The 14,979-nt window shown below is 36.4% G+C and overlaps 1 protein-coding gene across 1 annotated transcript in view; it reads right to left on the bottom strand.

The window, feature by feature from the left end:
• Positions 1-14,979, bottom strand: part of Arhgef9 (Cdc42 guanine nucleotide exchange factor 9) — a 163,232-nt gene that overhangs the window by 42,921 nt on the left and 105,332 nt on the right. The window contains 1 exon segment of the mRNA XM_051178858.1: positions 10,106-10,285. Coding sequence (XP_051034815.1) covers positions 10,106-10,285 — 180 coding nt within the window.

The following is a 14,979-nucleotide window of genomic DNA, read 5'->3' on the forward strand; positions in this document are numbered from 1 at the left end:
TTCTAATGAATTAGAAGTATTATGGGTAGGAAAGGAGGAACCTATGTAGAACAATTACTCCAATTTTTCCCATGATACATAATGGTTTATGAAGTAGTATATTAGTAATAGGCCTTCCATGGATTTCCTACTAGAAATATAATAATCCCTCTTCTTATAATATACCCTAGGAGAGAACCATAAAGGAGGAAGAAACAAAGGCACCAAAAACCTCCTATACAAACCTAAATGGTGGTACTGTAGAAAAGGTTGGGTGCAAAATTACTGGTGATAACCAGAGCCAAACAGAAGCAAATGAAATGGGAATAGTTTATCAGAACTAAGCAATCCCAAGAGTTAAAGATTTAAATCAAAATTATAATAGAGATTAGGATAGTATGTGTCATGTATGAGCAATGATGACTTTCGTTACAATACTAGTGTTACAAAAGGAAGCACTTGATAAAAATGAAATCCTTATCTGTGACTTATGAAAATAAGAAAGTAGTCAGCATACAATTATTAAAATATGTGTTAATGTGTGAGTACATAAATCATACTTGTGCACATAGGGATAAAAGAAATCATAGAAAGATGGCTGAATAATTTCAAAATGTAAAGAGGAAAGAGAAAAATAGGTTGGAATTCACTTGATTAGGCTATTAAGTTACAAGGGCCCACTGAAACAAGTCTTTATCCTTAAAGTAGAATTGCAATAAATAGTAGTAGAATTAATTATTTTAAAATATCATACATGTATACAATGAAGAATGAAAATATGTACCCTCCATTCTCTCCCTTTCAACTTATCCTGTATCTACCCTACTTTTTTTCTCTCTCCAAACTCCTTCTCTGTCTCCAAACACACTATCTCTCCAAACTCCAAAAGAATGATTCTCCCTCCCCCCCAATAGCTACAACTGTTAACGGCTCCTCATTAATAGTTAATGGTAGGCTCTGGAGAGCACCTTTCCCATCTGTTCTTGAATTTTGGACCTTAGGAAATAATTTACTTCTGCCACTTTGCTAGATCAATGCAGTTCCTTAACTATATTCTAAACCTTATCCTTTTCCCTACAGATAAGTGTAACTATTAACCCCTCATCAAGTAAGTCTCTCTTTACAGCAAATGAAGACTATCCCAGAAAGTCATGACTGGATACAATGCAACGATAAAAAGATGGAGGAGAATGCAGCCCCATTGGATACATCTACATTACAGTTCCTGCATCTATGGCTGAGTACCACCATAGATGGTAGGACAGAACACCAGGAAGTTTTCTGTGAAATGGAAACTGCATAAACAAGTCCAGACAAATGGCAATACTAATGGGCATTTTAATATGGAAGGGGTAAAATTTCACAGGAACCCACCCCCAGACAAAGAACTATAGAAAACTAATGACTGGGTGGAGGAGAATTAGTCTCTCCAAGGTATGAACCACCTTACTGGTTGCCCAATACAAAGTGGTAAGTCATGAAGCTACACACACACACACACACACACACACACACACACACCAAAAAGTTACTGAGGAGAGACAGAGAGAGAGAGAGAGAGAGAGAGAGAGAGAGAGAGAGAACCAAAGAAAAATAAGCTAGAGAGAGGAAATTAGCCTCTGCAAGAGATGAGCTCCCTAGGTTGTCCAAGAAAAAGTAGGCATACTAAAATTAAACACACAACCTGTTGGAAACAGAAGCAAACACCCATAACTAAACACTGAGTTGAACTAGACTACAGATGCAGAGAGAGAGGACAAGACCTGAACAAAGAGGAGCTAACGAACCCCCCACCCCGACTGATAGCTGGGAATCCAACATGGGACTGACTCAGGCCTCCCTGAATATGGGTCTCAGCAAGAAGCAGTCCAAGGGACCTCAGACAGTGGAACCAGGATGTATTTATTCCTGGTACACAAAAGGACCTTGCAGACACATTCCCCAAGGAGGGATACTGCCTTAACCTAGAGACAGGAGAGAAGTCCTAGTCCCTACTTCAAATGACTTGACAGATTTACATGACCCCACCTGGAAGGCATTGCCCTACATGTGGAATTGGGGTGGGGGATGGGAGGGGAGGGTGGTCAAGGTGCATGTGAGGGTTAAGAGAGGGTAAGAGGGAGGGAGGGAGAGAGGGAGAGGGAACTGGGATTGACATGTAAAATAAAAAAATATATAAAAAAATTAAACACACAACCTACATTAAACTTACTCTGCATGTTGTGTTTATATAGTTATGGAATTATATAATGATAATAATAATAAAAATAATAATAATGGGATCGTTAATTAATTGGGAGGGGGTAAGAGAGCTGTTGGAGACAAAGGACATGGGAGGAGTTGGAGAGAGGAGTTCTTCAGAAGATTCTGGCAGTTCTAGCAGCTCCCACTGGTGACATAATTGACTGTTAACATAGCAGCAGCCTGACTCTAGACTTTATCAATGAAACCTCCAGAGATTTTAGTTTGTTTGCATCAGGTATTTTTTTATTGCACCTTCAAATTCTCTGGTTATATGATACACTCCATCTTTTTGTTTTACTAGAACTAAGCCATCTCCTAGAGCTAAGCTATTCCTGCTACAGTCATCCTAACCCAAAGACCTATTCCTCTAGCTTTAATATTTTCCAGGCCCTTGATTTACAAGATTTCTCTCCTCAAGGTGTCTGTATTGTCAGAACTGCTCCTAATCGAGATATACCAGCCCAACAACCCAGCCTTCACATTTTATAAATTTCCTAAGCTCCCACCTTTACTTAACACAGTTTTGGGCTACTTTTTTTCTTGAATTCTCTGTCTCAGTGACACAGAATAACTACCAAGCATTAATCCATGAAAACTCAACATGACCTGTGTCTTCAGCCTTGCTGTTATGTGCAATCAAGCTCTCATAACAAATGTGCATCCCATTGGCCCAACCTATTGCCACTCGTCCAAGGCCTCATGACTTTGGAAAACACACAGTTTGTCTCTGCCACCATGCATATGCCTAAAACTGGTCTTCCAATTTTTAGCACTAGTCTTGTCTTCCATCACTGATATCTATGAGTTCTTAAAGCCTCTGTGCACCTTCCACAGCTCTTGCTGTTGTCAACGCAGTGTCTTGAACAAACAATATAGTCTATTCATTCAGACATGGAACTACTGCATGATCCCAGACATAATTCATTGTGACACTGCATCTTTGCAAATGCACCCTACCTTGCATCTTCCACTATCCCAAACAAAGGGAAGTTTTTCCTTATCTAAGCCAGTCCATAAATTCCGGATGGGGGAAATGTTTCTTAAAAGGCATAGTTCTATTTTCAAGACAATAAAGATCTCAGAAAAAAATCTTTGTAAAACACACCATCAAAGGAACACAATAAACTATAAATACTGCCAGTTGGAAATCCCTAAATTGTTTGACAAAGAATCCAAAATGATTCTTTTAAAGAATTCAAGTGAATTAAGACAACAAGTACAAATAACTAACAAAATCAGAAACCACAACAAAATCAAAATGAAAGTTGAAGACATTAACAAACACGAACACACACACACACAAAACAACAACAACAAAAAGAACCAAATTAAGTATTTGGAGTCAAAGACTACATTTACTGAACGAAGACAAACACATTTTAAAGGAAGAAAACATAAAGCAGAAAATGAATAAATTAATTCAATAGATCACCTGAAACTACCCAGGGAAGAAAAATGGGAAAAAAATGAATAAAAATGTTTACAGGGTCCATAGGATACCACAAAGAAATCTAATATTTTCAAAACTCAAGTTCCAGAAGAGGAGGGGGGGAAGAAAACACATTTGAAGAAGTGGTGGCTGAAAACTTCCATATCTGGGGATAAAATACAAATAATTAGGTTCAAGAAGCTTAGTGAACTCTAGAATAATAAAACTATTCAGCAAAAGATTACACAAAACTCAAAGAATTCTAAAAGCATATAAACAAAAGAAGCACATTAAACAGAAGGGAGCTTTGATAGAGATCAAAAGATTTCTCAGATTCTGTATCTTAAGACTGGATCAGGCATGGAAATAGCACCTGGCATGAGGCAGATGAACACAGAACTGAGGCAAAAACATCTTTGAGGATTAGATGGAAGCATCAAACAGATTTTTCTGTACACATTATGGCACATAATACTGGATTTATCCCATATTGACATTCAGTGAGATACCAGGGGAATTGAAATTGGCAATGCTGTATATTACATGGAGAGCAAAAAGTGAACATGAACAAATTTTGCTGTCTGTTCCTTTTGCTTTGGCTTGTTTGGAGATAATGTTTTATTTTTGTTGTTTGTTTGCTTTTTATTTTTTTTGAGACTAGAAGATGTTGCTTGTCAAAAGTCAACAAATATGTTTATACACTGCTATACTTGATATTTCTGGGGTGCGATGTGAGTCTCTGAAACAATTCAATTGGAAAATATAGTAAACTAACATTCAGGTCTTAATATATACCCTAAATTGGTCTTGAATTTATTATTATCATCCTGTCTGTCCTAAGCAAGGTAGTATTGTGGTCAGAACCAGAGTCTGCAGGAGAATATAGATACAGAATCCAAACCCTGAGCCAGACACCAGGAAGGACTGCTTGGAGGAGGTCTACTACTGCCAAATGGAACACTGGCAGTAATATTGTGACCTAATCCATGAAGGAATGTGCACTAACAAGACCAACATCTGTGATTTGAGCTCACAATGGGCTACCAAAGGGTAGGGCAGGCAGCTGGAAGTCTAGAATGGAACACTGTCTGAGAAGACTGGAGGAAGAGAACAGGGAAGAATATTCAGATGGAACACTCCCATCCAGCCTTGTCTTCTTTACATTTATTCCTCCTTATTAAGTACTGAATGCCAACTGAGCAGGCCAGTTCTCTTTTCCTGTCTCCCTCTCCCTATTTCTCCCTTTTCCTGTCTCCCTCTTCCCATCTCTCGCTCTAGCCTCTTTCCCCGTTTCCCCTCTTCCCCCTCCATTTCCTCCCTTTCTCCCTTATACACTCCATTTTTTGTTCCCTTCCCTTATTTCTCTTTCTCTCCTTAGTCCCTCCATTTTTCCTTTAATGGGCTTTCACAAAATCCTGAGGGGCTGTGAGTCTGAGATTTCTATCTCGGGTCCCTGAGATCTGGGACTGTTTTCAGTTATCTGACTGCACTCTTTTACTTCTATCTTTTCATTCTACCTTTAACCCAAACTGCCTCATCACCTTTGTCACAACTGCTCAGGACACCTTCTTCTGATATTCCCCTCCTTGATATCTGATCTATCAACCCAATAATCTTGACTAGTCTCACTCATTTTTTCCTATCCAGTCAAGAACATAGTAATCAATTATCTTGTGGCATGCAATACTATCAGAGTTCCCTTACTTCCTGAAATGGTTGGAATTTAAAGGGTGCTTGATTGCTATTTGACTATTACCGTGTGTTCATAGTGGAATGAGAAGAGGACGTTAAAATTTTAAACATACATACACTGTCTCAGTTACAGTTTCTACTGCTGTGATAAACTGTATGACCAACAATAACTTGGGGAGAAAGGGGTTTATTTCATCTTACAATACTCCTTCAATATTGAGAGTCAGGAAGGGAATTCAAAGCAGGAACCCAGAGGCAAGAAGTGAGGTAGGAACCATGGAGAAAAGCTGATTACAAATGTGGCTGGACCAGTTTTCAATCCCATCAACAGTGAGTGAGGGTCCTCTTTTCCATACATCTCCTGCAGCATTTGTTCTCAGCTGCTTTGTTTATCTTTGTCATTCTGACTCCAGTGAGATAAAAATCTCAAGAGTTGTTTTGACTTGCATTTCCCTAACTGCTAGGGAAAATGAACATCCTTTGAGAGTTCTGTTGGACATTTTATTTCTTCTTTTGAGAATTCTCATTTCATGCCCCAGGCTCATTCATGGAATGAGTCATATTTTGTTTTGTTTTAATTTGAGTTCTTCATATATTATGAATATTAATTTTCTGCTGTATTACTTGACAAGCTAGAATACATACATGTGTATATATAAATAATTATAAATATACATAAGTAGTTTAAATGAAATTTTAAAGGAAGTTTCTATTTGCAACAGATGGAGACCATGACATAAAACTGCAAGCAATCAAATTATAAAGTTCTGGAGTTCATTCTCAGCACATACATCAATAATACAATTCCTATTCTTAAGAACCAAGGACAAAACCACTTTAAGATCTAGCAGATCTGGAGTTTGCTGTGAGATTTTTGTCTCCTAGGAGTATCAGAAGCTACACCTGTAAAGTCTCACGAACATGACAGCCTAAACATGAGCTGAACAAAGACAATAAACAAGCTAATGTAGAATGCTCATGATGGCTCAGTCTTACATAAAGAATTGCAGGAAACTAAGGAATTCTGAGAGCTGGAGAAATAGTCTTCCCCAGGAAAGAGCACACCAATTAGTTATCTGACATCAAATGGTCAGCCCTGAAAAAAAGTATGTATATGTATACATATGTATATGTATATGTATATCATGCAGACTAACAGGCTGTATTCATGTACTTTTGAACATATATGTATGCATACACATAGTACAAACAATGAAAAAAGGAAACCATAGATTTGAAAGGGAACAAGGAGAGGTTTGGAGTGTTTGGAGGGAGGAAAGAAAGGGGATGATCAGGCATTTATACTATAAATAAGGTATCTATATTATAAACTCAAAAACAATAAAAAGAAATAAGTGAAAATAAATGCTACCAGCTTTCTTTTAACAACTTGACTCAAATAATGCAATAGCTGTTATTTCTGAGGTGTCCATGCAGATAAACTTAATCATGGGAGAAGCCATTACCTATACTAATGCGTTCTTCTGTTTGGGGGATTATTTCTCTAAGCACCTGGAGTCCCAACAAACTCTATTCGACTTTTCAAGAAGGGTTGTAGCCTTGAGATTTTTTGACAGCATAATTGGGAATTAATTAGGATCCACCTCCTGTGTGCCTGTACCCACAATAATAACAGCATGGACATGTCCCAATTATGTCAGCACACCCTAGAAAAGCAAAATGCTTTTGATCAGATTGTTTTCTCCTGCTAATACTGCAAAAAATATATCCTTGACACAATTTGCGACTTCAATGTCTTTAACCTGTGCAAATATTGCTTTTCTTTTTACTGAGAAAAAGCTGTTAAGTTCTTCCTTTTCCCATCGTCCTTAAAGTTTGGTGTCAAGAATGGCAGCATGCTGCCTCTGGACTAAGCATGTAGGCCAGTTCTGAATGTGTAAGAAACTGGTGATACAGTGAGCCAGAGATGTCCTGGTCCTGAGTGAATGTATGTATTGTTTGACATGCACATGACCATGCCAAGGACCCCAATACCTCATAAACATGGGAGTGGCAAAGCCTTCCCCAGGTGATGACAGGGCTTTCTTCTGGTCCAAGTGTGAATGTTGACAGTGTGTGCACAAAATGTTCACTGTAGCTTTCTTTACTTGGATATTACAGCCTGAATATCCCTCCCTATAAAGACTTCTCCTATTGAGATTAGCCAAACTTATCTCTTTGTTCAACTGTATATACCTAAGAACTGCCTCCTTGTTCAGCTCTATATAATAACCCCACCTCCATGTCCAACCATATAAAACAAACAAACAAACAAACAAAAAGCTCAGCTTCAGGGGCTTCAGGGTACTGTGGCTTCTCCATCAGAGAAACCGGAAAACCTAATTCCAGCTTTTCTATGTCTCTGTTTGTGTGTGTCTGTCCTTTCTTCATTCCTTTGCCATCCCAGTTAGGTCAATATCTGGATCTGTGAAGAGTGCCACAATCTATATATGTGATATAAAAGTAGAAGGGAAGCTATCTAGGGAAACTAAGGAGACTAATTGGAGGGAGATGGTTGAGAAAGTAGAAGATAGACAATATGGGGAGATATGGTCAACATACATCATGTACTTGTATAAAAATATTCTTAAGTGATTACCATGTACATGATTATACAAAATGAACATTTTTCAAGTTTTAAAACAGAAAATAAACAGACATGATAAATTTTGGAATTAGATAGCTTATTATCATCTTATTGTCACAGATGGAACTCATTTTCCTCTAGATGAAGGGTCCTTTGAGTATTACATTCGTAACTTATTTACATGATACTCTTACTATTGAATTTCGGAGTTGGTGCCATAATTAGCTAAAACCTAGAAATTGCTGGTACAATAATGGATTTTGTATATAAGCAATGGTTTTAGGAGGCCAAGGGAAGGATACTAGTATATGAATCCACACTCTAAATTTTATGTTGTAATTTAATTGGCAATATTAAGAGAGACATGGAGTTGTATATTCATTGTGTCTGATTAATTATAGTGTGTGATTTTTTAATTGCTTCTTTTTAAGTAATCATTTTTAAAATAAATCTTTAAAATAAAGAAGTGAGATATTTAAGAGCTGCCATCTCCCATCATTATCCCCAAAAGTGTCATTTTAGCAAAAATGGGTTGGCAATATTGCTATAAATTACATGTATCTAGTCTGCTCTTATGTAAGAGGAAATGCCCCATATGATACTTTTTTGTTCTGACATCACTCCAGTACACACAATACTGAATGGACTCAACAGCTTTGTGCATGAATATTCTGGATCTCTCATAGTGTTTCTCAGCTATAATTTTGGGAATGGGACTACTAGGTCATGTACATGTTTATTATTTATAAAATTACTCAGTTACTATCTGAAATGGCTGAACTAGTTAATATACTCTGCAGAAAGAGTTATCATATCAGACTTCTGATTGCTATATGTAGAAAGATCACAAGCATCATAGAACTTGAACACCAATAAGGATCTCTGCTGTGCCCTGTTTATTACAACTCATTGTGCCCAGATAACAGAAACAATATGGTTTATATGAAATATTTGCTTTCCTTCTGAAAGTCTGATTTTTTTGTACATGCTATACAAAGGATACCTGTATAATTAATATTCCATAAAATCTTGGGCACAGAATCTTTAGTTTCTCTGAGACATTTCATACGACTCTTAGAAACTTTTGCCAGGTGATTTGTTTTTCTTTTCTTGCTTTCTTAGTTATTTCATCACAATAAAGCATAGCCATATATAAGCTATATGCTATGTCATTTCAGATTTCTTAGAAAATCACTGAACATAAGAGTTGTCTGGAAGACCCTTTCAATATACATTCCCATAAACAAAGCAGATACTCCTGGAAGGAACTTATTCTGTATATCCTTAATTTTGATACACATAATTAATATATATATATATATATATATATATATATATATATATATAAAATCTCTTGGAAAAAATACTTGACACGGCTGGAAAAATAGCCCAGAAGTTCAGAGCACTGTCTGGTCTTCCAGAGGACCTGATTCAATTCCTAGTATCCATAGGATAGCTCACAACCATCAATAACTCCAGGATCAGAAGGCCTCTTTTGGCCTGAACATACACAGTACAGAAATATACATGTAGGTACAGTATCTATGCACATAAAATAATGAAATAAATTAAAAATACCTTATCAAAATTAGACTGAATTATTTATGAAAGATACACATACACAAAAGAGAGAAACACAAAAGTATCACTGTAAATTTTTCTCACATTTTATATGAAGATAATGAAGTTTAAATAGGGTAATGGATAGAGCTAAAGTTACCCAGTATCCTAACACACAGGTCCCAAAATCTCACTAGTTTGCTTACTTTAAACTCAGAGCTCCTTTTGTTACACTTTCCACTTCTCATACTCTAGCTCTGACTTTTCAATACCTTTCAGGACTATGCAGTGAATACATTGAATTCCTCCCCAAAATTGGATCTTGTAGAAGCTGATCCCAAAAGGAAAGGAAAAGAGAAGTTAGAAAAAAAATCCTCTTGGTAACTTTCTAAATGGTTGGGGAGAAAACAGAGTATAATAGCAAAGAAAAATAATCCTAAACAAGTTATAAATCTTCCTAACCTGGTTAAAGGTGAAAGATCGAAAATCAGTCATGTAAGAACTCATCCCCCATTCCAGTACATCAAAGTTGACTAGAACCAGAAAGCACACACATCCTTCCTTCCATTTCTTCCTATTTTTTTTTTTTTTAATGAACAAAGTATAATGCTTACATGCTCTAGGAAGCAGGGTCCTATCTCGCTGAGGTGGGGATCATCATTGTTGTACTGCTTCTCTAGGTCTCTCACGAAGCCCATCTGAAATCTGTAGATGTCTTCAATGTTCCCAAAGATGACTTTCAGTTGCTCATCACTGAACATGTCCCTTCTCTTTCGACACTGCTTCAGATAGCCCTGCAGACAAAGGAAAAGCTCAGGGTGAGAATGTCCTTCCTTCTGCTTCCTAGACACATGGAGAATCATTTTCGTTCCATGAAGTAGGCAAGTAGTTCTTATTTTTAATTTTCATAATGGGAAACAGAGCTCCAGTGAAGGGAATTACTACATTAGTAAGTCTTTGGAGTATGATTACTCTGGAATGCTTATGGCTTTCTCTCAGTATGAGAAAAATCCCAAAAGGCCAAAGGCCAAATCCCAGAGCCTAGATCGTACTTAGTATTAATTGTATTAAGACTATTAGGAGAAAATGGAGATATACTTTAGTGGCAGAACATTTGCCTAGAATACACAAGATCTAAGTTCAATTTCTAGTACCAAAGTACTAGTCTTTTTTATTGGCAGGGAAAAGAATACCAAAGATGTGAGTGGTTCCAGCTAAAACAACAGTTAATAAGATGCCATGTATGTATATATGTATAATAATCTATTAACCAAGGTAAGAGCACACACACCCATGCACGCACGCATGCACCAAAACAACAACAATAATTAAAAAAAAAAACAACCCTCCAATAAAGACCAGGAATTGAGAAAACGAAACCATTATTTCCTTATTATTTTGAGAAAAGGTCTATGTAGCCTAAATTTGCTTTGAACTCATACCCACTCCTGCTTCAGCTTCACAAGGACTGATATGTCACAATACACCACTATATCTGTCTCCAAACCATTCTTTTAAATGAATATCTCTGTTATCTATGACCAGGAAAAAATATAATTAATCTTAGCTATCAAACCCCAGAGTAACTGGACATTATATTTGAAACACATGCAGACAAATTATTACAGGATGTCAGTGATAAAAGGAAACTGGACAAGAATTCATTTCCTGATAAGAAATCCCTAACAAAACGATGACATAAACATGCAGTCTAGGCAGCACACTCCCTGAAATGTCAATTCAGAATATAGTTAATAGTTATGCCCATTCTTCCTATTTGAAAGTTTTAAAGAATGATTCAAACATCATATAATATCCAAAATACAGCAAGGATGCTAGAGTTTAAAAATGAATATGGAAAGTAGTGACTATATAAAAGAGATGAAAGGAAATGCTGGTGAAGATTCACAGTTCTCCAAATATATTCATTATCACTGTGAAGTAATTCATTTTCTTTGTATTATGCATGAAATTTAACTATATATTAAGAAGAATGCAGGGTGGTACTTTCTTAAAGTTAATGACAGGGAATTTATACACATTCAAATTAATGGAATATTATAACAATTAAAATGCTTGAAAAATACAAAAGAAACATGGAAGAGGTCTATGGCATAAAGTAGAATATGAACAGTGTATCAATATGGAAATAATTTTATAGAATTATATACCTTAGATTCTTCCTTTTATTGAAAATGGCAGAAGGAAAAAAGTTCAAGAAAAGGCACAAGAAGCAGCTTTAAACGCAAATATCCACTCATTTGCACACTCAGGAAACCAATAAAACCTCAAAACTGGAAACCATACTATATATACTATATATACAGAAAGGGCCTGTAGGGTAAAAAATTCTCTCCTCCTCCCCCTCTCTTTCCCTCTCTCTCTCCCCTTTTGTCCTACAGGTACCCTATATAATCAAAATGAATTTTTAAAGCCCTAACATGACATTATAAAACAAGAAACTACCAAAGATACCATTGAGTTCATTTTCTGTTGACCATTAACTGCTGGTCATATGGACAGGGATTTGATGGAGACATCCTGTTGAGGGTTGAGTGTTTCAAGTTTTCCCATTCTGCATATTCTCTGGGTGTGTGTTTTGTTCTATATTTGTTCCCATCACTATAGGAGGAAGCATCTCTTGATGATGGCTGAGCAAGGCACTGATCTGTGAGTATAGCAGAATGTCATTAAGATTCATTTTATTCCCATGTTCTTTTTGTAGAACAGTAGTATTTGTTTTGAATCTAGGACACTCGGTTATCTAGCGCTTTGGGTATGGATTGCATCTTGTGGAGTGGGACTTAAGTCAAACCAGATTGTTTAGTTACTACCACAGCTTGGTGCCACCATCACATTAGCATATTTTGCAGGCAGGATGCAAATGTACATCCAAGGGTTTGTGGCTGGGTTGGTCTTTACATTTCTCCTTCTGTAGAGTACAGAATACCTTCCTGGAACAAAGGCACTAGCACCTATGGTGCTCTATGTAGGCATCAGCTTGACTTCTCTATTTCTGATGAGTTGTGTAGGTGTTATCTTCAGCATTAGGTCCTTGCCATCAGTTTGTGGAGAGAAATCCATTGTCTTGGCAACAACCTGGGTTGTTTGAAGTTTCCATAGGGCTCCTTTGGGCAACAACTCAATTTGATGTAACCTATTCCTAGTACAGGAAGCTTCATTTGGTGACAAGACATTTCCAGTTGGAACTCTAATTATCTGGCAATTTCATTTATATTCCCTTCATATATGTATGTATTTTAAGAAGCTTTTACTGTATTAGGTTTTCATACTGGCTCTCCCTATATTCCCTCTCTTGTCCCCCTTCTCTCTCTCACTTTTCCATAATCCCCCTATTCCAGTCGCTCCACTCCCATCCATCCATAACTATCTATTCTATTTCCCTTTCCTACAGAAACTTATCTGTTTCCCCTAGTCTATACCTAGTCTTACTCTGAAACTAACCTTTGTGGTTCTAGGGATTGTAGCTTGGTTGTCATTGATTTAACAGCTAATATCTACATATAAGTAAATATATACCATGTTTTTCTTCTTGGTCTGGGATACTTAACTCAGGGTGAATTTTTTTTCTAGTGGAATTCATTTTCTTGTGGATTTCATGATTTCACTTTTTAATGGCTGATTAATATTCCATTATGTAAATGTACCACCATATTTACTTTGCCCAATCATTTGTTGATGGACATCTACTTTGTGGCCAATTCTTGGATATTGTGAATAGAGCAACAATGAACATGGTCGAGCAAGTGTCCTTGTGGTAGGACAAAGTGTCTTGATTGTATACCCAAGAGAGGTATACCTGGATCTGGAGGTAGATCAATTTCCATCTTCTGGAGGAGCCAAACACTGACTTCTATAGTGTCTGTACAAGATTGCTCTCCTACCATCAATGGATGAGTGCTCTCCTTACCCACACCCTCACTGGTATGAGCTGTCATTTGTTTTATTGATCTTAGCCATTCTATCAATGTAACTTAAAGTAGTTTTATCTGACCTAACTTGGTGACTTAAGGTGTTGAATGTTCCTTTAAGGGATATGCAATTCCTCTTTTGAGAATTATCTGTTAAGTTCTGCATCCTGTTTTTTTTTTTTTTTTTAAATTGGGTTACTTGTTTTCTTGATATCCAGCTTTTTGAGTCCTTTATATATTTTAGATACTTTATTTATGCTTTCAGATATTAGCCCTTTATTGGGTGTCTAGTTGGTAGCTGGTTAAAAAAAAACAGCCAACAAACCAAACAAAAAACATCTTTGCCCATTTGCCCATTTGCCCATTCTGTAGGCTGCTTCTTTATCAGGATGATGGTGTTCTTTGCTGTGTAGAAGCTTTTCAGTTTAATAAGGTTGCATTTATTAATTATTGAACTTAAATGTCTGGAATACACCTTAATTTTGACCTTAAGTAGGCCAAATTGTAATAGATTATGCACAAGTAAAATTCTATTATATTTGTATTTTTTGGTTTTTTTTTTAGCTTTCTAACTCTGATTTTTAAAATTGTCTTCATTGTTCAAAGTGAGAAAAAATACTTTCCAGAAAATATAAAGAACAAAATATATAGTTACAAGAAGAGGAAATTTATCATTTTCTAAATGTCTCCTGCAGACCTAGTATTTAGAATGACCTTGAAAAAAGGAAATAAAATTACTTCACAGATTTTTGGCTAAGATCAAGTGTAAAAAAGGAAATAAAGGAATACCCATAAGACTATGGGAGGGAGAAGAAAAGCCAAGAAAGATAATTAGCTTCCCGTATTTTGACTGCCTATGGACTATGAAATTTTATAGCAGAGACAATGATCTTATCAATCAGTGTCTTCTTATTCAAAAATTTTTGAAAGTATGTAAGTTTAAGATGAGTTTGTCATGAAATGTGAAGGCTCAAAACATAAATGTTATCTTAAGTTAGACTGAGGCACACAATAGAGTAGTAATTTGAGCATTCAATTCTGAGACACCCTTTCAGAGGAACAGTAGACCAAAACACATAAGAGACACCACAAGGCTGAAGTTTTATCTGTTGGTAGAGGGCTTGCCTAGCATGTATATGGGTCTGGGGTTTATCCTCACCAGCAAATCACTGGGCATGGTAGTACATGCCACTCCAAGAACTTGAGAGGTAGAGACAAGAAGACCATAAGTTCAAGACCAGTCTAGGAAGAGATACTATTTTAAAAATAAAAAGTATACCCAAAAAGTATTGATAAATTGTTTAGTGGTGGATGGTATAGATTGATGCCTCACATGACAAGGCATCATTTTTAAAAGTACCATGAGCCCCATGAAATCTCCAAGTAGTTTTCATAATAAGGATAAGGAATACAATTTTGAAACATCTCTTAGTTATTTTTATTTCTTCCTTTGAGAACATTCTATTCAAATCAATTATTCAGTGTTTAATTGGGTCATTTGTTTTCTTTATTTTTACTTTTTGGGTTCTTTATATATTCTGTATAATAATCCTCTC

Source organism: Phodopus roborovskii, unplaced genomic scaffold (assembly GCF_943737965.1).
Source record: "Phodopus roborovskii unplaced genomic scaffold, PHOROB, whole genome shotgun sequence".
Classification (NCBI taxonomy): domain Eukaryota; kingdom Metazoa; phylum Chordata; class Mammalia; order Rodentia; family Cricetidae; genus Phodopus; species Phodopus roborovskii.